The 22,574-nt window shown below is 38.7% G+C and overlaps 2 protein-coding genes across 2 annotated transcripts; one reads left to right on the top strand and one right to left on the bottom strand.

The window, feature by feature from the left end:
• Window positions 1,048–2,200, top strand: LOC104736617 (early nodulin-93-like). Its single transcript, XM_010456631.2, has 4 exons — window positions 1,048–1,272; window positions 1,353–1,414; window positions 1,693–1,768; window positions 1,916–2,200. Exons 1-4 carry the CDS (start codon window positions 1,185–1,187, stop codon window positions 2,017–2,019), a joined length of 330 nt encoding a protein of 109 aa, XP_010454933.1. The 5' UTR covers window positions 1,048–1,184; the 3' UTR covers window positions 2,020–2,200.
• On the bottom strand, window positions 2,152–5,542 carry LOC104736618 (receptor-like protein kinase 5). Its single transcript, XM_010456632.2, has 2 exons — window positions 2,831–5,542; window positions 2,152–2,705 (listed from the first exon to the last, which is right to left on the bottom strand). Exons 1-2 carry the CDS (start codon window positions 5,433–5,435, stop codon window positions 2,287–2,289), a joined length of 3,024 nt encoding a protein of 1,007 aa, XP_010454934.1. The 5' UTR covers window positions 5,436–5,542; the 3' UTR covers window positions 2,152–2,286.

Genomic DNA, 22,574 nt, shown 5'->3' with positions numbered 1-22,574 from the left:
ATCAGTAATCAAATTTTAAAATAGCTTCCATAGAATTATCTAAAGTGGGCCAAAAAAAAAACCCAAACAGGAACTGAACTAAGGTTAAAATTCATAAATACTTTACCATAGTTTACTATTTTATTAGATTCCGGACATATATTCTGCAGTTTGATCCACAATCAGTATGACCCAAATTTAATACACCTGATCTTTGTATGAAAATAACAATATATATGGCTACAAATGTCATCATTTTGAGAGAACGTATCAAAAATTACAAATATTCCACATCAGAAATTGGACAAGAATGTTAACTATTATATAAGTTGATATGGGTTAATTTACTAATTGTCAATTGGTTTATAGTTGCAAGCCTATTGACTAATCAAAATTATATAGAAGTTGTTTTCAAAGTTAGTTGTTAATATGATTATGACATATGTCAGATTTATCAATTAGATTTCGGCAATTTGTCAACGTCTTATTAATAGATTTGCCACATGTCACGATCATGTGAAGGACAAACTTTGAAAATCAATCTTCAGTACAATAAAAGTTATTTTTTCAGAAAAAAAAAATCAAATGTTTATTAATCTAGAAAAGAATAAACTTTAAATTAATTTTTTTGAAACATAATCTTTATTATGCTGTTTTCAGTTTAATCTTTATGAAGTTTAATCTCCTATTTTGTGCTCTGCTTTTTTAATATATGCGCTGCTTCTCATGTTTCAGAACAATTTTTATTGTAAAAATTTAATCATAGACGTTTTAAAAAAAAATCCTTATACATATGCTACAATATTTAGAAATTCGAATATATTAAGTTTTGTATGCTTTTCATTAAAATCTTTTGTCTTTGGTTTCTAGATAATAGATATAAGAATTGTATAACTAAATATATTTGACAGTAACTCAAAAAAAAAAATGATAGACTTGTCACGTAAGCATTTTACTATCGAAAATTATTCAAAATACTTAGTATTCGTTGACTAAGAATTTGTTTTCAATTTTGGCGAAAGGTTCCTATTTAATTCTCATTCCATATTTCAATTTTGGCTAACTTATTGAAAACCCAGCGTTCCTTATAATTATTTAATTCTCATCCGAACTTTTAAAAAGAGTAAAGCAAATACCAAATCGCGACCCGTCTCTTTCTCTTTGTCTCTCAATCAAATTGAAAGATCAAACAAACCGGTCGGAAAATGGTTAACCGGAGCCAGCAGAATCTCTTCCTCATAGCTTCTCCCGACGAGATCGATAAGATCCGCCGCGCCGAATCGTCCAAACAAGGTCTCTCTCTTTCTCCTTTTCTAAAAATCCTTCCTTTTAAATTAATGATTAAAAAAAAAAAAATTCAATTTATGCTACAGCCGGAGCTATTGCCGGAGCTAAAGCAGCCGCCGTCGCTGCCGTCGCCAGTGCAATCCCCACAGTAATCATTTCATCTCCCAGATTTATTCTATCAATACAAAAAAAAAAATATATTTAGTCATTTCAATGTTCCGAGTTTATGACATGATTTTAGTGTTCTGTGTTTTCAGTATCTTGTCTTGTTGATGCTTTGGACAAAGTTTAGAGTTTTGTCTCCCTTTTTTAATCTTTTTGGAACAATGCTTGATTTTAGAATTTAGAGTCACCAAGTAGAGAGAGTCAGATTCTTGGTAATGTAAGTGTGTAAAACCTTGAGCTCGTCTTTGTTTTGCTTAACAGTTAGCTGCGGTTCGAATGATCCCATGGGCTAAGGCTAACCTCAACTACACTGCTCAAGCACTCATTGTTTCTTCAGGTTTTTAGCTCTCTCATAACTCTTCTTTTCAATACATTGTTTGTAGAAGCACTGATGAGTGTGGGGAGTTTTATTTCTCCATTACCTTTTGTGTTATTTTTTTTAATTCTGGTTCCTGATTTCAATCTTTGTGATCAATCGGAACAGCCTCCATCGCTGCGTTCTTCATAACTGCTGACAAAACCATTCTACACGGCGCAAGGAAAAACACCGAGGCTCAGTTCAAGAAAGCTCAGCAAGACTCTAAATAAATTTCTCATTCTTATTGTTTGTAACTCAAATCAATCACTCTTATCTTTCTCTGTTTCTGTATGCATGTTTTGCCTTTGATTCGAAATAAAGAGTGCTATTATTACTACAAGGAATAGCAAAATTGTAAAGGCTCAGTTACAAGATGCTAGTTATTATTTTACTCTTTAACTTTAAACTTCATTTAGTTTACAATTTCTGAACACATTTCTACATTCTCTATATCCCTACATTTCTAAACACACAACCACCAAAGTTGTAAATATTGATTATACAAAACCTAAATCTTCATCTTGTACCCTTTTACTTGTCCTTCGACCTGATAAACTAACAAGCAGAGGTGCCTCCTGTGCCTCTGTCGCAGTCTTTTTTGTCGCGTCAGCTCCTTGTTGGCGAAGAACATACAAGATCTCTTTCATAGAAGGTCTGTGACTAGGCAATGTGTTAGTACACATGAGACCTAGCTTGAAAACTGTTGTCATCGCCTCTGTCGTTGAAGCTTCTTTGATGTCCTCATCAAACGCCTCTGCGGTCGGTTTCCCAGATTGGTAATGTCTCCATGACCAGTCTGCTAAGTTTGTGTGTTCATCTCCGTTGTTTCCTTCTCTTCCAGTCACCAGCTCTAGCAAAACCACCCCAAAGCTGTACACATCTATCTTCTCATCCACCTTTGATGTATATGCGTATTCTGCAACACACAGAATGTTAGAGATCGCACAATGATATATATATATATATATATAAATGAGTTGATCAAATATATTCAAGGACATGAACCACTCCACTTATAATCAATTAGTGTTGAGACAATACCTGGAGCAATGTAACCGAATGATCCAGCAACAGCTGACATGGTATGAGGTTCTTGGTTTTGCTTAATCAACAGTTTCGCCAACCCAAAATCTGCAATCTTGGCGTTGAAATCAGAATCAAGCAAGATGTTGCTTGACTTGACATCTCTATGTATGATCGCGGGAGTGCAATCATGATGCATATAGCAAAGTCCTTGAGCTGCTCCAACGGCGATATTCAACCGCTGTGACCAATTTAGGTTATTAGCATCAATGACACCTCTCTTCTTCTTGCCATGTAGCCATTGATCCAGACTGCGTTTCTCGAGATACTCATACACTAGAAGCTTGGAATCCTCCCTCGAGATACAACACAGTAGTTTCACTATATTCGCGTGCCTGATCGTTCCTAGAATCTCAACTTCAGCGATAAACTCTTTCTCAAGTTTCTGGTCTAGTTTCTTGCTGTCCCATATCCTCTTCACCGCCACGCATTGTCCCGAGCTTTCGACGAATATCTTGTAAACTTTACCCGATCCACCACTCCCGATCACATTATGTTCCATCAGATTCGACAAGATGTCAGATTCAGCAAAGTCTACTCTATGAAACGAAGTCAGTTTCCACGTCTCTAAACCTCTCCGCTTCGATCTTTGTTTCCTAGTGTAGTCCCGAATCACAAAGAACGTAACAAACAGAGTCATTGCGAAAAGCAGAGCCGCGATTACAAGAATCATCGATAGGATATTCCCCGGCAGCCCTTTCGACTTCCCGAGAACTTTCCGACAATCCGGTAAGTTAACTACCGGGTTGTCTGCACAGAGATTGGAGTTGTTTAAGAAACTTCTCTCGTAAGCAAGGTTATCATATTGGTCTGGAATCTCCCCGGTGAGCCTATTAGATGACAAATCAAGTATCGTCAGCTTCATATTCCCGATCTCAGGCGGGATTCCACCGGAGAGTTGATTCTCCGATAGATCAAGATTCAGCAACCGCGGCAACGATGCTAAACCTTTAGGAATCCCCCCGGAAAGGTTGTTCTTGGATAGACTTAGCGTTACCAAAGACTTCCATGAGATGATATCATCCGGTAATTCACCGGAGAGATCATTCTCATCGAGATATAACGATATCAGATTCGATAAAGCAGTCAACTCCTTCGGAATCTCACCGGAAAACTGATTGTTTCCCGCGTTAAACTCGACTAGAGAAGACCAAGTTCCCATTTTCCGAGGAATCTCACCGGAGAATCGATTGTTTTCGATCTCGATCCTCGACATGTTCCAAGCAACACTCTCTGGTAACTTTCCGGTGAATGAGTTGTTACTCACCTGTAAACTATGCATACTTGAAGCTGTCCAGATACTAGAAGGAAACTCACCGGAGAAGCCATTGTTCTGTAACTGAACCGTCAAGAGCGTCTCACAGTCTCCGAGCGACTCCGGGATTTCTCCGGTGAGATTGTTCGTATACACAACCACACCTAGAAGCTTACCTCCTTTACACAAATTCACCGGTAACTTCCCGGTTAACTGATTATCCGAAACTTCGAACCGCTCCAGCTTCGAATTAAACCCAATATCCGCCGGTATTTCTCCGGTTAACTTGTTGCCGAAGATCATCAAGTTCTTTAATTTCGGTAATTTACCGATAACCGGCGGGATTTCTCCGGTTAACTTGTTGTAAAACAAGTTCAAAACCTCTAACTTCTTTAGATTCCCGATTGATATGGGAATCGAACCGGTTAAATTATTAGCAGAGAGATCAAGCGTTACCATGTTAACCGCCGAGATAGATTTGGGGATCTCTCCGGTTAGATCATTAGCGTAGAGATAAAGCTCAGTGAGATTCTTCAACCCGAATAAACCATCTGGGATCCGACCCGTTAAATTATTGACCGATAAGTCAACGTGAATAAGATCCGTCATGTTTTCGAAACCAACGGCTGAGATTTCTCCGATCAGATTCATCTCCGACAGCCACATGTACCTGATTTTCTTCAGTTTCCCAAACTCCGTCGGAAGCTTCGCCGGTGTAAACTTATCGTTCAACGCCAACCGAAGCTCTTCGAGCTCCGACAAGTCACCGATCTCCGACGGAAACGTGCCGTCGTATTCGCTCATGTAGAGGTTTAAAACCTTGAGCTTCGAGATCTGTCCGATGTTCTTCGGGATATCCCCGGCGAATCCGTTAGCCGCTAAGTCGAGATACTCGAGTTCCGGTGAGAGACGGTTGATGTCGTCGGGGAGTGAGCCGTTGAAGTAGTTCTGAGAGAGATCGAGATACGTAAGTTTCGTGCAGTTGTAAAGAACCGTCGGAAACTCCCCGGCGAAGAGATTAAAAGACAAATCAAGGAATCGGAGATTCGGGAAATCGCAAATCATCGTCGGAACTGTCCCGGTGAAGTTCTGGTTCTGGAAGTTGATCTCGGTGACGTTTCCGCCGATGCAGTTGATCATCGGCCAATTGCACGGTGAAGATGTGTCGTTCCATAGCCGGAGAGACGGTGGGTCGCCGAGAACGCGTTTCAGGTTCAGGAGCGTTGACCGTTCGTTGGTTTGGGCAAAGACTGAGAAGGGTATCGAGGTGAGGACGAAGAAAAGAATGAGTAAGGGTAAAAGAGTCATATTACATAAATTTGTTAGTTTGAGGAATTTGCCGGGAAAGTTTCGGCAGCCGAGTTTGACTATGTGAATGTGTACTGAAATGGGATACAAATTTGATAAACTTTTTATAGGAAGAGGTTTTGTGTTTATATTAGGTGAGATTTGAAACTTAGGTACGTCACACCCTTTTTTCAACACATTTGACAATATAAATATGTTATAAATGAAATTAATAAGACTAATAACAAGAGCTTAAGAGTTTAATTGATTTATATTTTCGTCTTGTTATAGTTTGGATTTTAATCTAGTTATGTGTGTATATGTGTTAGACGACAAACAAAATCTTATTGTTTTTTCTTTCTTTTTTTTCTTGGATACATGTGAACATGTGATTTCTAAATTATACGTTTCATTCAAAAAAAAAGAAGAGATATTGATACTTTTGATAAACTGGTGAGTGTGTGACTGTTTGATGTTTTCAACAATTACGAATTGCGAATCTAATTGTGTGGTCTGACCTTTTTTTGTATAGTCTTTGTAATTGTTTTCTTTTGATTGTTTAGCAAATTGATGAAACATCTCTGAAACTTTCCTACATGTGGATTTTTTCTCTCTCAAACTCTTCTTCTTCGGATCACAATCACGTGCACCGACGTCGGGTTCTCTATCGATTCTGCTGATGGTGAGGATCCCTCGGTCCATGGTTCTTCATTCGCGACTCATTGCATCTTCCCGGCGAAGCTGTTGGACGAAATCAAGGGAGCAGTAGAGAGGAGAAGAATCTGCGAGATGTTGATGGTAAGAGCTCTACCAGAGGCGTTGCTACGCGGAGTGGAAGAGGGAGATTTATGGCGAGGAACGAGAGAAGAAGGTAGATAGATCGGGAGACCGGAGATTCTGGAGGTTTCACGGGATCGGTTATGATAGGGGAGGTAGTCTCCGATCCGGCGAAGCTAAGCCACCGTCGAAGGTCTTCTTATCTACTCCCTGCTGCCTCTCTCTCTCTCACGACTGAGCATGAAAACCTCCACGACAAAGGACAGATCGGATCTCTTCCTCCTTCTCAAAACGGTTCTACGGTGGCGGGATGGCATCGGATCTTGGATCACTATCTCTGTTCGGTTACCGTCGTCCAGGCTCACCGGAGGTCCTGTTCCGGTTGAGCATCCGCATATGTGGACGGCGGCTGCAAACGAGTTTTTCGTTTGTAGATTAGGGTTTCACGGTCCCTGGGTTAGTCTGGCACGTGAACCCGACCGGTTTTGTTTTCCATCGGTTTAATTCGGTTAGATGTAAATGAGTTAGATCCCTTAGGATTTTTGTATGGGCCTACTCCGAAAATAGCCCATTGAACATTATATTTTATAAATTGAATATCTTTAACAAAAAAAAGTTTCCTACAATTCCTATGAAAAATCATTCCTATTTATTCAATATTTAGGTTTCTTTATTATTATTTTTTGTAGACGCAATATAATTTTAAAAAAAAATTGGTTATATTTAAAACTTAAAACATTATAGATTAAGTCTTGGTTAAGCATCAATACTATTGATATCATTGATACTCGATGCGTTCTAGAAGAACATATGCGATGGGAAATGGAAGTGCTATAAAATGCTAAACTAGCGGTGTTCGAATCATATACGCCAGTAGTACTAAACAAAAAGTCACGAGTAATTTAATAATAAGCCACCCCCATTTCTCTAAACTAAATTGCTTCGAAGTGCCATTTGAAAAGTCATAAGTAAAGTCAAAGTTATCTATAATCTAGAATAGTAGAATACGATTCTGTTTGTTCTAGTAGACTAGTAGGATTAGACGAGTTTATTAAAATGTTAGTTCTTCATTCCTTTTTTGGATTAAAACTAATTACTCCAAAACCAAGAAATCTTACAAACAGGATAAAGTGAGCCTACAAAACAAATTCGTAAACAGCTACTTATAACAGGCATCGGAATAAGTTTATTTTGATGAGCAATTGAACTGTTGCGATGTTGATTAATTTTTATAGTCTAGAATACGCAAGAGAGTAATGTTGAGTTGACCAAAGGAAAATCAAAAGTTTTTTTATTATTATTTTAATTTGTTTTAACATTAATACAATTTCAGGCTTACTAGTAGTGATCTTATCGACATAATCATAATGATAATATTAGTTGTAGGTGGAAAGTGGGAGTCGATTCCCTATTTTGGGCTTACAAACCTTTTTTCTGATAGAGTTTTCTATTTCTATAAAATATACAGATTTGACCGGAAAAACATTTTTCCTTTGGTCTAATTTCACCGCTTTCATCCTTAGTCAGTATTTGGAGTTCTTTCTTCGTGGTGGCTAGGGTTCTTTCTTATCAGCTCTAAAAAACTTCTAGAGCTGAGATCTGATATTCTCGGTCTACTGAGTCATTTTAAGGTTAATTAAGGAGGGCCTATATTTCGTGGTATCTATAAGAGAAGGGTTACGATTCGCAATTCATCATGTCATCGGCAATGGATAAAGCGATGACGGCGATGTCTCTGGAGGAAATCGATGTGTCGTTCGATATGCCAGATCTACCTCAATTCAGCTCAGGAGATCAGAATGTGCTGAGTCTAGTTGGTAGACTTCTGAATCCATCTTGTCAGAGTATGTCGAGTTTGATTTTCAATATGCCAAGAAAGTGGCAAAAAATAGGAAGAGTCAGAGGGGTGGCTCTAACAAGGGAGCGTTTACAGTTCATCTTCAAATTTGAACATGATTTGCTAGAGGTTTTGGACAAAGGGTTCCAAACTTATGACCAATGGGTCCTGGTAATGGAAAGATGGTCGGATTCACCGTCTCCTGACTCACTCCAATTCGTTCACCTCTGGGTTCGGATAAAGAACATTCCTATTAACTATTATACGTAGGAGGCTATCACCCTGCTAGGTGAACTAGTGAATCAAGTTCTCGAGGTGGTTTTTGACCCTACGCAGTCACAGAATAAGGACGTTGTGAGAGTTAAGGTCCGATTTGATGTCTCAAAGCCGCTTAGGAGATCTAAAGTCATAAATCTGCCCAATGGGTCTTCCACAACAGTAAATTTCTTCTATGAGAGAGTACAAAAGCGTTGCTTCAGATGCCAAAGACTCACTCATCTGGATGAAGAATGTCCTCTGGTCCTCAAATTGCGTGAAGAGCTGATCATCGATAAAAAGATGGGTCGTCAGATGGAAAAGGTTAAACCTGATCTGGTTTTAAAAGAAGATGATCACCTCTACGGTGTTCTCAGAGAAGACCAGGTTGGTATTCGTCCTCTGTTAGGAAGGCCAATAATTGCTCCAGATGTACTGGAAGGTATGAGGCAATACCTGAGGTTAGCTAAAGAAGATGACAAAGACCTGAAAATAGAGAAAGTTAGAAACTCGGTAGCAGAAGTAGAAAAGGATCCGATGGTCCAAAAAACAATACTAAGATTGGAGCCTGCCCCCTTTCTTTCCTCGGATTATTCTAGAGGAAAAGGCCCAATTTTTGGTTTCGATAATGTGGAAGTCGCCACTTATGCTCCCCAATTGTTAAGTGGTGCTGAGAAATTAATGGCATGAGCGATCAACTCAGAAAGGAACAGAATGTTTCCCAAAGAAAGGGTAGACTATGATTACTCTTTCTCAGATTTCCAGTCTGGTCCAACGGCTTATGCAGTTGGCTTTAATGAAGCCAGCTCTTCCGGGACTAAGATTGTGAAAGGGAAGGGAAGAAATCGCCCATATGTAAGTCGCAGAAAGCCAAAGTCAAATCCTCAAGTATCTGGTGCTGGTATGGAAGTATTGGAAGGGACAGTTCTTAGCCGTGGATCATCAGTGGGTGGAAATGCTAAGAGGAAAGGTCTAATGAGTACTTCAGAAGGTCAAAATACTGTTAGGCGCAGGAAAAAAGTGGTGGTACCAAATGAGGGACCGTCCAGTATCTGATGAGCATTTTGAGTTGGAACTGTCAAGGTTTGGGGCGGCCTCAAGAATTGACAGTTCAACGTCTCATGGAAATGCGTAAAAAACATTTCCCTGAGATTTTGTTCCTCATGGAAACAATGAATGTAAGGAATGTGATTGTAGATATCCAGGTTTGGTTAGGTTATGATCGTGTATATACGGTAGAACCAGTTGGTAGATGTGGTGGCTTGGCAGTCTTTTGGAAAAAAAGCATCACGTTGGAGTTCTTGTCTGTGGATAAGAATGTTGTGGATATTGGTGTAATCTTTGGGAACGGAAGGTTTTTTGTGACATGTATATATGGAAACCCAAGAACCGAGCTTCGTCACTTAGTTTGGGAAAAGATTACTAGAATCGGTATCCAAAGAAAAGAAATCTGGAGTATGGTAGGTGATTTCAACGAGATGCTACAAAATGGAGAAAAGCTGGGAGGACCTCTTAGGAATGAAATATCTTTCATTGATTTCGCTAATATAAGTAAGGCTTGTGGTATGTTAGAACATCCAGGTTTTGGGAACAGCTTTACGTGGGGAGGTAGAAGAGGCAATCTTTGGATTCAGTGTAAATTGGATAGAAGCTTTGGGAATAAAGCTTGGTTCGAAGTATCCCAGCAGCAAATCAACTTTTTTTAGAAAAGAAAGGGTCAGATCATAGACCAATTCTCCTAAATCTGTTCTCATCCCAAGAAACTTATAAAGGGTTTTTCAGATTCGATAAAAGTATGCTAAATCAGCCTCTGGTATTGGAATCGATTCGTCAGGCATGGGAAGCTTCAAGCTCTACCTTTGGGCAGTCAGTTTCACAACGACTCAGAAGATGCAGAAGTATTTTAAGCAAATGGAAGAGAGTAAATGAGACAAATGCCAAAGAAAAGATCAACTGTATCCAGAAGGACATTGAGTTTGAACATGCCTCTATTTATCCCTCCTTTCCCAGAATGGCTTATCTTCAGAGACAAATGGTGTTGGCTCACAAAGAAGAAGAAAGTTTTTGGCTTCAGAAAAGCAGAAAGAAATGGCATAATTCTGGAGATAAGAACACAAAATTCTTTCACGCATCAGTTAAAGCAGATAGAGCTAAAAATGGATTAGAAGCGTTAAAGGATGAAAAGGGGATCATACACCGAGTAGAAGCCTCAAAAGGGGAGATAGAAGCTTCTTACTTTCAAAAACTTTTCACCTCGTCGTACCTAAATGATCCATCGGAGCTCTTTAAAGGTTTTATGCCCATAGTAAATGGACGAATGAATGAATTGTTAATGGCCAAGGTAACAAAAGAAGAGGTACAATCGTTTGTATTCTCTATTAATCCGACGAGTGCTCCGGGGGCGGACGGGATGACAGGCCTCTTATTTCAGCAATATTGGGACATTGTGGGGAATCAACTTACGCAGGAAGTCCTAAGTTTCTTTGAGGGTGGTGAATTCCAAGAGGAATGGAACTTCACTCAGTTAAATCTAATTCCTAAGAAGACTGGCTCAGTTTTAATGTCAGATTTAAGGCCTATCAGTTTATGCTCGGTGGTGTATAAGGTCATCTCCAACATTCTGGTCTCAAGATTGCAACCGCTGCTCCCTGAGTTAGTATCCCCAATGCAGTTGGCTTTTGTGGAGGATAGATTAATTTTGGACAACATCACCATAGCCCATGAAGTGGTGCATGGATTGAGAACTCATGAAGCTATTTCGAAAGGTTTTCTAGCTATAAAAACGGATATGTCCAAGACCTTTGACAGGGTAGAATGGAGCTATCTGCATTACTTGCTATTAGCCTTGGGGTTTAATCCTCTTTGGGTCGATTTGGTGATGAAATGTGTTACAAGTGTAACCTTCACGGTACTCATAAATGGCCAACCACACGGTTTGATAGTACCACACCGCGGGCTCAGACAAGGCGATCCTCTCTCGCCATTTCTCTTTATCTTATGCACAGAAGGTCTTACACATTTACTAACTAAGGCAGAACAGCTTGGATCTTTGAATGGTGTTCGATTTGCTGAGGATGGACCCTCAATCCATCATCTTCTGTTTGCCGACGATACTTTATTTGTTTGCAAGGCTGAAGAGACTCAATGTAAGGTTATAAAGGACATCTTGAGGATATATAGAGAAGCAACGGGTCAAGCCATCAATCTGGAGAAATCGTCGGTTACCTTTGGTTCCAAAGTGGAGGAAGGGTTAAAGGGGCGTCTAAAAGACATCCTAGGTATAGAAAATGAAGGGCGAACGGGTACATACCTGGGTCTACCAGATTGTTTCATTGGTTCAAAGTCTGAAATGCTAGAATACCTAAATGTTCGGCTCAAAACAGGCTCTCAGGATGGTTTGCTAGATCACTCTCCATGGGAGGGAAGGAGATCCTCCTTAAAACGGTTGCAATGGAAATGCCAGTGTTTGCAATGTCTTGCTTCAAATTGCCAAAGGGTACATGTGACTCCTTATCAAGTGTTATGGCCTCCTTCTGGTGGAGTGTAGTTGAAAACCATAGGAAAATACATTGGATATCTTGGGATAGATTATATCTGGCAAATAATCAAGGGGGTTTAGGATTCAAAGATATTGAGCTTTTCAATCAAGCTCTATTAGTAAAGCAAGCTTGGAGGCTCTTACAAACACCGGAATCATTATTCTCACAATTCATGAAGAGTCGGTACTACCCGGATCAACTTTTCATGTCCTCGTGCTGTGGTAGGAGACCTTCGTATGCATGGAGGAGCATTCTTCATGGGAGAAATTTGCTTCAAAAAGGTTTAAAACAACGAGTAGGCAATGGTAAGTCCTTGAAAGTTTGGACCTCTCCTTGGTTGGAAGACGGTGAGATGCGAGCTCCACTCATGAAAAACATTCTCATCGACCTGGAACTTTCAGTCAATGAGCTTATAGACCCAGCAACCAGAGTTTGGTGTCTGGAGAGGCTAGAAGAACATTTTTTCCAAAGAGATGTGTACCTGATCAAAAAGTCCAAACCGGTGTTCGATTCCCCTGATTTTATGACCTGGAAATTCAAAAAAAGTGGAGCTTTTCATATGGAGGGCTGCAAGCGGTGCTTTAGCAGTGGCAGAAAGATTAAATTCAAGGGGAATGAATTTAGATAACAAATGTTCTACTTGTGGGATGGAAGGTGAAACTATAAACCATTTGCTCTTTGAGTGTTCCTTTGCTAGACATGTTTGGGTTGTGGCTGGGATCCCGCTACCAGAAAATGGTTTTGATAAAGCTTCAATTTATCAGAATCTCCACTTGGTCCTGTCAGTGGGAAAGAACTCTAAATTCCCCTTAGAGATCAGAAGATCCCTTCCTTGGATCCTATGGTCACTATGGAAAAACAGGAACAATTTGGTATTTGAAGGGAGAGTCTTCCTCATTGGAGATATGGTAAGGAAGATTTGTACTGATACAGAGGAATGGTTTCAAGCACAGGAGATTGAACAGAAAGAAGAACGCTTAGTAGATCATGAGAACCCAGAACATTCTCGGAATTGGAGACCACCAACCAAGCCGTGGTTAAAATGTAATGTGGCCGCTGTTTGGGATAAAGAGAAAGCCATCAGTGGGGCTTCCTGGGTTCTGAGAAATCATGAAGGTACAGTTTTAATTCATAGCAGATCGTTCTTTGCGAATATTGATTCTAAAGAGGAAGCGGAACTGCAAACTAGTTTATGGGCAATGGAGAGCATGAAAAGCTTACATATACCCAGAGTGGTTTTTGCGTTGGAGACTAAGGCTTTGGTTGGTGCTATCATCAGGCCACCAGCTTGGCCAAACTTCAAATCACAGTCGGAGATACTCCATCAATCCTTATCCCACTTACCAGATTGGAGGGTAGTAGTAGAACAAAGAAAAGCCAACTTTGGAACTTTTTTGATAGCAAAGAGTGTCATAAGGGATGAACGACCACAATCATATGTAGCTCAAGGCTACCTTTTCTGGTTACAAGGTGTTTTTCTATCGGACCTAAGGTCATTCTAGCAACTTTGGCTCCTTGTTTACGATTGTCTTGTTCCCTTTTGTATTGTGTCAAACTTAACCGTTATAATATATTGGAATCATTGAGACGAAAAAAAAAATAGTGATCTTAGCGGTAATTATTGTTAATTTGGCCAAAATAAATAGATAATATTTTAACACTAGCACTATCTTTTTTGTGGAGTTGCAACCGATCGCACTAGACCACTAGTATAAACTTCTAGACAGAGGAAACTAACAGGAAATTTCTAACTTTCATCTCAAAAATATTTCGATATGTAGATCATTTTTAAAATTAACAAAAAATTTCATTGGCTACACTGTATCAATATTACGTTATAGAGGTTAAGAAACTACTTAGGTTTGTTAGAACAAATGTATTTTTAATACAAATGGGAGAATAAACCAATCGAACCTCAACTATGAACTAAAAATGAGTTTTTTTAAAAGCTCATAAATTAGCTTAAATATTATGCGGACTACTATATATTTTTTTTTTCCAACCACACATTTAAATATTATGCGGACTACTATATTTATCTTTTAGAATGTTCCTAGAATGTTCAAAAGTTCAAAAATTCATGATTTATATTTATCTATTAGAATGTTCCGTAATACTAATATCCAAGTAAAATAAATTGTCACTGTCTACTTTCTTTAAGAAAAAAAACAAAAATTACTGTCTAATTTTGTATTTGCTAGAACAATATATAATGGAGAAAAAAAAACAATCATTCAATAAAATAGAATACAATAATTAATTACTAATTAAAAACGTTGCAATTCAATGGGTATGTTAGAATTAATTTAATATGTACTCACGTTGTATGTTTTTGAACGTTGACTCGTCAATTCAACGATCTGAATATCTAGAAGAGATAGATGCGCTTGCTGACCCCCTTGCTGTGTGTCAAGTTCAAAGACTTTTCGAATATTGAATTGTTTGTTAAAATTTTGTTTTAGTTCTCTTAAATACTATAGTTGGACAAACTAATACTTTAAAGATTATGTTTAGGTGTTTCTATCTTCTTGAATGTTTATAATCTTTTTTTTTTGTCAAACAACTTGTATTTGATTACTCAAATGATATAAGGTTCATACAAGCATTGCTTTAACTACAAGATAAAAGAACATTTCCCAATAAGAAAATTTCATTCCACTATGTTGCTTGATATCATTAGTCACTGATATAACAGTTTTACAATATATTAAAGGCATAAAGCCAAAACAACAATAAAACAAAGCAAGGATAGGTTTAATCACAATAGGTTTTTGAGAGTTTTGAACCTAATTTTTGAGAAAACTTGATACTTATGAGATTAAGATTGTCGACAACCTCTTCCATAATCAAGTTATTGATGAGGAGATAGCCACTGTCATGAAACAAGTTGGTGTTAGTGAAGGGGTCAAATTTGAGCATCTTGCCAGTTTGAGTACACGGAGAAGTAGCTTGACAATATTTCGAACAAGGTTGAGAGTGCTCTAAGGATTAAAGATATTTTCTATAGTTGCCGCAGAATGAAAACTAACCTTGGACAGACCAAAGCCATAGACAAAGAGGCAACTTGGAAGAAGGATCCATATGCCATAAAACATCCAGCAAGAGGGTTAAAAATACAAGGCCAAACGGAATACTAGAACCATGATTCTCAGGGAATTAAAGCAAAGTCATAGCTACAATGATGAATTACTTCTCAAATGGAAACCATACAATACGCAAACTAGATCATACCATTGGCTAAAATATGGCTTCAACACATGGAACAAAGGATCATATCTGGACTTACATGGATTGATAGTTGGAGCAGCAATTGATTGGGATTTTTCTCCGAAATTGATAGATTAACCATGCATAGGTTCGGTGACCACATGGCATTGAAGCAGGGGATTGAGGAAGTGCTGGTAATCACCTTTCCGTGGAGCCAGGGTCATAATGTTGTTCTTCCGCAATCCTTTGGTGTGGCTAGGAACTAGAAGCAGAAGTCCCGGAAGCCTTGAGCTTTGATGAACAGATTGCATCGAAGACTTGCTTCAAACCAGGGTTTGCAGTTGATAGTAGCTGTCCCGAACCAGGGAAGGCGATAGAAGTTGCAAAATTTGTAATAAACTCTTTCAACCACCATGACGAAAGACCCTTGGAAATGGGTTTTGCAAACTTCAGAGTTATTGGACCTAGATTTAGAAGTTGTGAACTTTGCTTTTGGTAAGCTTAACAGGCTGACATATAATACAAGGCCCACCCAAAGAAACCCTAATTTCACAATTGGAGACCAATGAGGAGATTAGGTGTGGCGGCTGACCGGAAAAAGCAGAGAGCTTTGAGGAGCAAGGAGCAATTCATGTGCCTGACAGATCGGCGGAAGTAGCCGGTGGTGAGGCTTGATTTGAAGTTGGAGACTAGGTCCACTGGAGAAAACTCTAGAGTCACAAATGCTTGCCAAGTGGAGGGCTGAATGAGATGTCTACCCGAGCGTGATGAAGAGATTTACAGTGCAATAATCATCTCTATTTCGTGAAGGATTAGCGGAAACAGATGATGGTCGTGAATTGAATTAATTTTGGAAACTAGGTTCACAGGAAAAAATCCTAGTTTCTCAATCAACGTTAAAGTGAGGGATGGTTGTAGCGGCTGCCCAAATTTTGCTGAGAGTTTTGCTGAGCAAAAAACATCTCTAGTGAAAGAAAGGTCAGCGGGGGCAAACAATGGTCGGATTTGGTTCGGGGGTAAAAGACAAATGAGTTTGAAAAGAATTAACCAAAGAAAAAAAAGTAGGAAATTTTTTGTAAAAATGAACACTAAAAGAAGTAGATCGGAAACGCATCGAAGTTGAATCGGTGAGATCCCAACGGCTAACGTCGAAAAGCCTGTTAAAGGAAGTTTCTCGTGAATCGTGTTTGACAGTGTTTCTTTAGTTTCAGGTCTATTTCCCCAAATCTGACTTACGTATAATATTTCAAATAAATTATTTTTAAGAGTCTTAACAAATACTCTTTCTCAGTTCAACTTCATCAGAATTTTTTTTCTTTCTCTTTTACTTTCAAAGACCGTATGATTTAGGGCACGAATCTTCTTTGCTATGGAATTTTAATAGATATTTTTTATGTGTTTCATCTCAAATTTTTCAAAATTAATAGCTATAAATTCCCCTAATTAAATTAAACGTATGGTTTTAATCGATCCATCACCTTACAAGAGTCTTGAAGCAAGTCATCATTCTCTAAATTTGGTGCAAACTGATTTGTTGATCTGTGTTGTTTCATCATTCATACGCAATCATCTCTTCTTAGACCTTCGTGTACAAGTAACAACATCTTCACTGTTGTCTCATCTTCGACTACGTTAACCAAAGAAATCTAAGATGATCGCTCATCACTCATAGTGAGTGAGATCTAAAAAGTCTAGTGAGAAATACTTAGGTTCTTGATAGTTTATGAATCGTCTTTCCATTTTTTCTGCTAAATGTAAAATTATGTTACTATGTTGGGCGTTTAGAGTTTAAATTTAAAATTTGGGTTGTTAGATGAAATAACAGCTGAGAGTCTGATTGCTTTATTAATTTTACATATTTTGTATTGTTAAAGCTGATGTGTATTAATCTTTTATTTTGATTAGTTTTTTTCAGATTAAGTTTTTTAGATGAAGTGTCAAAACATGAAAAATGCTGATGAGACTCAATTCTTTTTATTATACAGTAAACCTCTATAAATTAATAATCTTTAAAATAATAATCGCTATAAATTAATATATTTTTCGATAAAATAATAAAATAATATTTTTTTGAAAATCTTATCCAGATTATGGTCTCATCAATAATATAAATTAATAATTATATAAAATTATCAAAATATATGTATATATATACACACTAATTTTTGTTAATTAATATATTATGTACTGTTAGTAGAATAAGAACTTTGAGTATGTTAATTAAAAATTTCCTCTCCAATGGTGGGTTTTAATTTTGAGTTTCCTAATTTGAATTTTATTTTTTTTTGAAACAAAAAATTTAAACTAGAATATGAAATTCAGATATATATTTATAAAATTATTGCATTTCATAAAATTTTAAATATAGTAAACCTAGCTATTCATATATATTTTTTGACTTTTTTTTGCCTATCTCTAAGATAATACATCTCTTCATGAATCGAGTTAACCGTATCAAGTAGACTCTTCACCTAAAATTCCATTACCTGCCACACAAGAACACACACAAGGAGGATCAACATAACTAGCTCAAAACGATCTTCAACAAGTCTCAAGTCTCCCATTTCTTAATCTAAAACTGTTCAGCTACAATTCTATGTATGAAATCAAACCACAACGAGACAACGAATCAAAAACATCTACACCACAAAGGGAAGAGAAACTAAAGTCACTTTCAACTTGGTTCTCTTCTTAGCAAGTCTCAAGTCTCCTAAACCTTAGCCCAGCTTAAACAAACTCACTATTACAAGTCTCAACTCTTCCCATTTCTTAATCTAAAACTGTTCAGCTACAATTCTATAACCACAATGAGAGAGAGAGAAAAGGAATCAAATCAAACTCACTTCAACTTGGCTCTTCTTAGCAACCTTGGCCCAACTCTTAGATTGAACACCAGTCTTCCACTCAAAATCAATACTCAACGCCAACTCAGGCTTATGATCAACAGCAGTGAAGCAAGCCATGTAATCACCTGCTTCCACAGCAGAGAACGTGAATTGCCCTGAATCAACTTGTTCCGCGTTATGGTAATTGTTCCCGGCGTTAGACGTCACCTTTTATATAGACACACATAAACAAAAAAAACTCAGATATATCGAACCAAATTAGATCAAAATTATAAAAGATCTGGGTGAGTACCTTGACGGAGATCTTGTGAGATTGTGGTAAAGCTTGACCTTCGTGAGGGTTATCGATGTTGTATTTACAAAACCTTAGTCAAGCACAATATTATAATTTGATACCTCTATTCCACCACCGGGACCGTCCAAAACACATTTCAAATCCCCTGATGAAGCATCAAAGATCTGAACAACGCCATCTAATCCACCAGAAGCAATTAACTGTCCACAACACTGCGAAATTAACTTGGTCAAAAAGGAATCGCTTTAAAATGGCCTATATGGGATCAAAAATCAAACAACCCTAAATCGTTTATCTAATCGCGAAATCTCCTCCGCTACGCATCACATCCGACCCCAACCTCCTATGATTCCATATCCTTCGATTCCATCTTCTTCCTTTTGTCGATTCGGGACTTCTATCGCAAGAGGAAGAAAGAGAGACAGAGAGAAAAAGAATGAAGAAATCGATCGGGCATAAAATTTTTTTCCCTCTTCTATTAATTTCTTTGACCAACAGAAAAGTGACACGTAGGGTCTCTTATTCTAAATTTGAGTATACTATATAAGAGGCTCTTTTCTTTTATCTGATTTATTTTTTTCCTACAAAACACTTACAACCCCTCTTAAAACCCCCCATTGGGGATGGCCTAACACATACTCATCATACCCAAACTGATCAAAATTCCCATCAAGTCCTAAGCTTTTGATTTCACCTCCATTGCGTTTATCGATTCCAGGGTTCCCCCAAGTTTTTGAGTCTTTGGTTCAAACACTTAAACCCAATTAGAGAAATTGACATCTTCACAACCTCTCCTGCAGCATACTTGGAGCTTGATGCCACTTATCAGACTTACAATCAAGAACAGAGACTCTATCACCACCGATTCTGTACATCTCCGAACCAACAGAGACGAGACACGTTGATTCCGAAGGGATTGAGACTAAGAGCATGCCACGATTTGGTGTTCGACACTCGACAGAGAGTGAACCAATACGTGTTTCGGTGTTTTGTGGTCTATTGGGAAGCGTAAGCGTAAGCTCTCTCTGAACGTTTTAAGAGAGAACGTGTCTCGTAAAGCTTGGAGACTCGTCGTGCTAAACAATTTAATAGGATATCGTAAGGAAGTGACAAAAGCATCGAGGTAGGTTCTTCCGCCGGAGACGTAGACGGCAGAGACGGAGACGGCTTCTTCTCACCCAGGACATTCGCGGCGGACGACATTAACTCTCTGGTTGGGTGCGTATGTTGTACGAGCTTATCTTGCGCGTGAGATGAAACTGAAAACCAAAGCTTTGGGCTTTGTCCACTACTATAGCAGATTACTAATGGGCTTTCGTTGTAAAAACCAAAGCTTGGTAATTGATATTTTCCTTAATTATAGATTAGATTTCTTTAGTAACTAGTTATCAATTTAATTTTGATCTAACTTAATCGGAAATTTGGAACCCGAAGTAAAACATTCCATTGAGATGATTTATTTTTATTTTCCTTTCTAAAGTAAATAAGTGGTTTGACAAAGTCGTCTTTGGAAATAAAAGAGAGAAACTTCAAATTGTCTCGGTGTTAATTTCTTTGTCGGTTCGCTACAAGACATGAACATACAGTAATAAAGCTTTACCTTATAAAACTAACTAGTATTTAACCTATCGTACAGGACAATCTTTTTTAAAAATAAAACTTTTAAATTTTAAGTTATAAATGTTTGTTGATTTTGTTTAGTGTTTGAGATCGTATACTTATATTTAGATTGTTAATTTTATGGTTAATTCGTGGTACATTGCATGATATTTGTTTTTTACATAATCGTAATTTAATTAAAAATTTAAAACTTCTAATATTGATGGTGTTAATAAAATAATAACATGATGAAAACATAATTAATAATATTTTAATTTATATTTATATCACATCAAATTTCTCTTGCTATATAACCCGTCACGTGATATATTATAGTTTTTGTTTCCAAAAAATATTATAGTTTATGTTTCCTTAGAATAGAAGTAAAGAATTCAAAAAACAATAGAAAGTGTCATTAATATATTATAGTTTCTCTTTCCATAAAATATTAATTGCAATATTGTGTTAAAAATGGAATGTAAAAAGAGTTTTAATTAATTAACTTACTAGAATCTCACATAACTTTTCTGAATTTGAGATGGAGATTGGTGAGAAGGGAACGGCGGGGGATGAAGGACATGAGGTGAGTATGATGGAGATTGGTGAGAAGGGGAGGCCTCCCGGGGATCCTCCGAATAGTTCAGGGTCATGGGTGGCTAAGGTGAAAGGGAGTGTTGTCGGGGGAACTCCTTCGCCGGAAAGTGTGTTAGATGATGTGTTTGTAATAGAGAGGGTTAGATTGGAGTTCCCAGATGGGGAGGCAGGGGAACCGGTCATCACGATTGGAGAGGACGTGATTGAAGCGATGAAGGGATTATGGAAAAACTGTATGATAGTGAAGGTTCTGTGGAGTCATGTCCCATTAGCAGTTCTGAGTCGGAACCTCCGGGAGATGTGGAAGCCACAAGGGGCTATGTTCGTTATGGACCTACCCCGCCAATATTTCATGATCCGTTTTGATCTGGAGTAGGTGTATCTGGCAGCTCTAACAGGAGGACCATGGCGGGTGTTTGATCACTGCTTGTTAGTGCAAGCTTGGTCTCCCAGGTTCGATCTGGTAAAAGATGATATTGTGAGAACACCGGTATGGATTCGTCTGTCCAATCTGCCACTGACGTATTATCATAGATCTATCCTTTTGGCTATTGCACGGGGGTTGGCGAAGCCGATTCGAATAGATGCGAATACTACTAACTTTGAGAGGGCTCGTTTTGCCAGGATTTGCGTTGAGGTGGATTTGTCAAACCTTTAAAGAGATCATTGGTTGTGAGTGGTGACATATTTTTTGTGGCTTATGAGGGTCTACCAAAAATTTGTTCATTATGTGGCATGTATGGTCATTTGGTGAGAGAGAGAGAACCGGTGGTTGAGAAGGAAGCTACTCAGGTGGTGACAGAGAGAGAACCAGTGGTTGAGAGGGATGCGAGTCATGGCGACGGCTACATGGTAGTCGGTCAGAAGGGAAGACGACTGACTACGCAGTTGACTACGTCTCCGGCTGCAGCAAAATCTGTGGTCAATTCTCAGACCCATGATGTGCAGGGAAATCTCTGGGAGATCACGCATAGCCAGGATATGGAAACTTTGAACCGTTTTGGAAGATTGGAGGAAGATGTCGGATCGGGTGAGGTTAGGGAAACTGTTGATTTGGGTGGTCCAAATAAGGAGAATGAATATCCTCTAAGGTTTGGGAATCATAGTGGGAGTGCTATCCACGCCAAGCCGGGATTGGTTGGTTTGAATTTGGAGAAGGGAAAAGGCGGGAGTCGTGGTGGACCGAGTTATAAGAGGTCGATCAAGGGGAAAGGTGGTGAGCCCAATGGGCCTCATCAGAAGATTACATCAAGTTGCAGGCCCATGCGAGGATTAATTTTTGGGCACAATAATGAGAAAGAACGAATCTCCATGAATGGGAAAAGGCTTCGTGTGGAATCGCGAGAGATGGTGAGCTCTGGTGGGGTTTATGCACGAAATCAGGAAGTTGATTCGAGTGATCAGATTATGGATCAGAGTCTGGCGATTGTCATACCGACATCAAATGGACATAGTGATCTCTGTACCGGTGGTGGATTGGTTAGTGGTTTGGCTCCGCCGTAGGCAGCGGATGCGGGTGGGGGAGTTGCGGGTGAAACATGACTGTTTTCCCCGGTAGTTTGGTGCTGGATTCTACAAATTCTTATGAATTGTCTATTGTAGAACTGCCAGGGGCGAATAAACCCACATTCCGACGCGCAATCCGTTATATGTTGAAGAAGCATAGGACTGATTTAGTGGCACTATTTGAAACTCACACGGCTGGGGATAGAGCGGCTCAAATTTGCAATGGGTTGGGGTTTGAGCAGTCTTTTCAAGTAGACGCAGAGGGTCAGAGGGTTGGCATTTGGCTATTGTGGAGATCGAATATTGGAGAGTTAGTTGTAGTGGAGTCGGCTGACCAGTTCATCCATGTAAGGATATCATCAGACTCCGAGGTGATCAATGTTATTGTGGTCTATGCAGCTCCATCAGCGAGTCGAAGGAGTGGCTTATGGGCGAAGCTGAGTGGGATTATCAGCAATTTAGAGGAGCCAATATTGATTGGAGTAGATTTTAACACAATAGTTAGGGTGGATGAGAGATCAATGGGTAATGGGAGACTGTCGTCGTACTCATTGGAGTTTGGTGATTGGATCCATAGTTTATCCTTGATTGATTTGGGGTTTTGTGGGAATCACTTCACATGGAAGAGAGGGAGGACAGAAGGTAATTTCGTGGCAAAACGACTTGATAGAGTGTTGGGTTGTCCTCAGATGAGATTGAAATGGC

This window comes from Camelina sativa, chromosome 13 (genome assembly GCF_000633955.1).
Source record: "Camelina sativa cultivar DH55 chromosome 13, Cs, whole genome shotgun sequence".
Lineage (NCBI taxonomy): Eukaryota > Viridiplantae > Streptophyta > Magnoliopsida > Brassicales > Brassicaceae > Camelina > Camelina sativa.
The sequence above is the reverse complement of the archived record's forward strand: the minus strand, read 5'-3'. Positions and strand labels throughout refer to the sequence as shown.

Bases quoted from the DNA above. Each gene is read 5' to 3' on its own strand.
- LOC104736617 (XM_010456631.2), top strand. From the start codon at position 1,185: ATGGTTAACCGGAGCCAGCAGAATCTCTTCCTCATAGCTTCTCCCGAC. The intron at 1,415-1,692 runs GTAATCATTTCA...TTTGCTTAACAG, and splicing joins TCGCCAGTGCAATCCCCACA to TTAGCTGCGGTTCGAATGAT. The intron at 1,769-1,915 runs GTTTTTAGCTCT...CAATCGGAACAG, and splicing joins AGCACTCATTGTTTCTTCAG to CCTCCATCGCTGCGTTCTTC.
- LOC104736618 (XM_010456632.2), bottom strand. From the start codon at position 5,435: ATGACTCTTTTACCCTTACTCATTCTTTTCTTCGTCCTCACCTCGATA. The intron at 2,706-2,830 runs GTATTGTCTCAA...TGTGTGTTGCAG, and splicing joins ATTCGGTTACATTGCTCCAG to AATACGCATATACATCAAAG.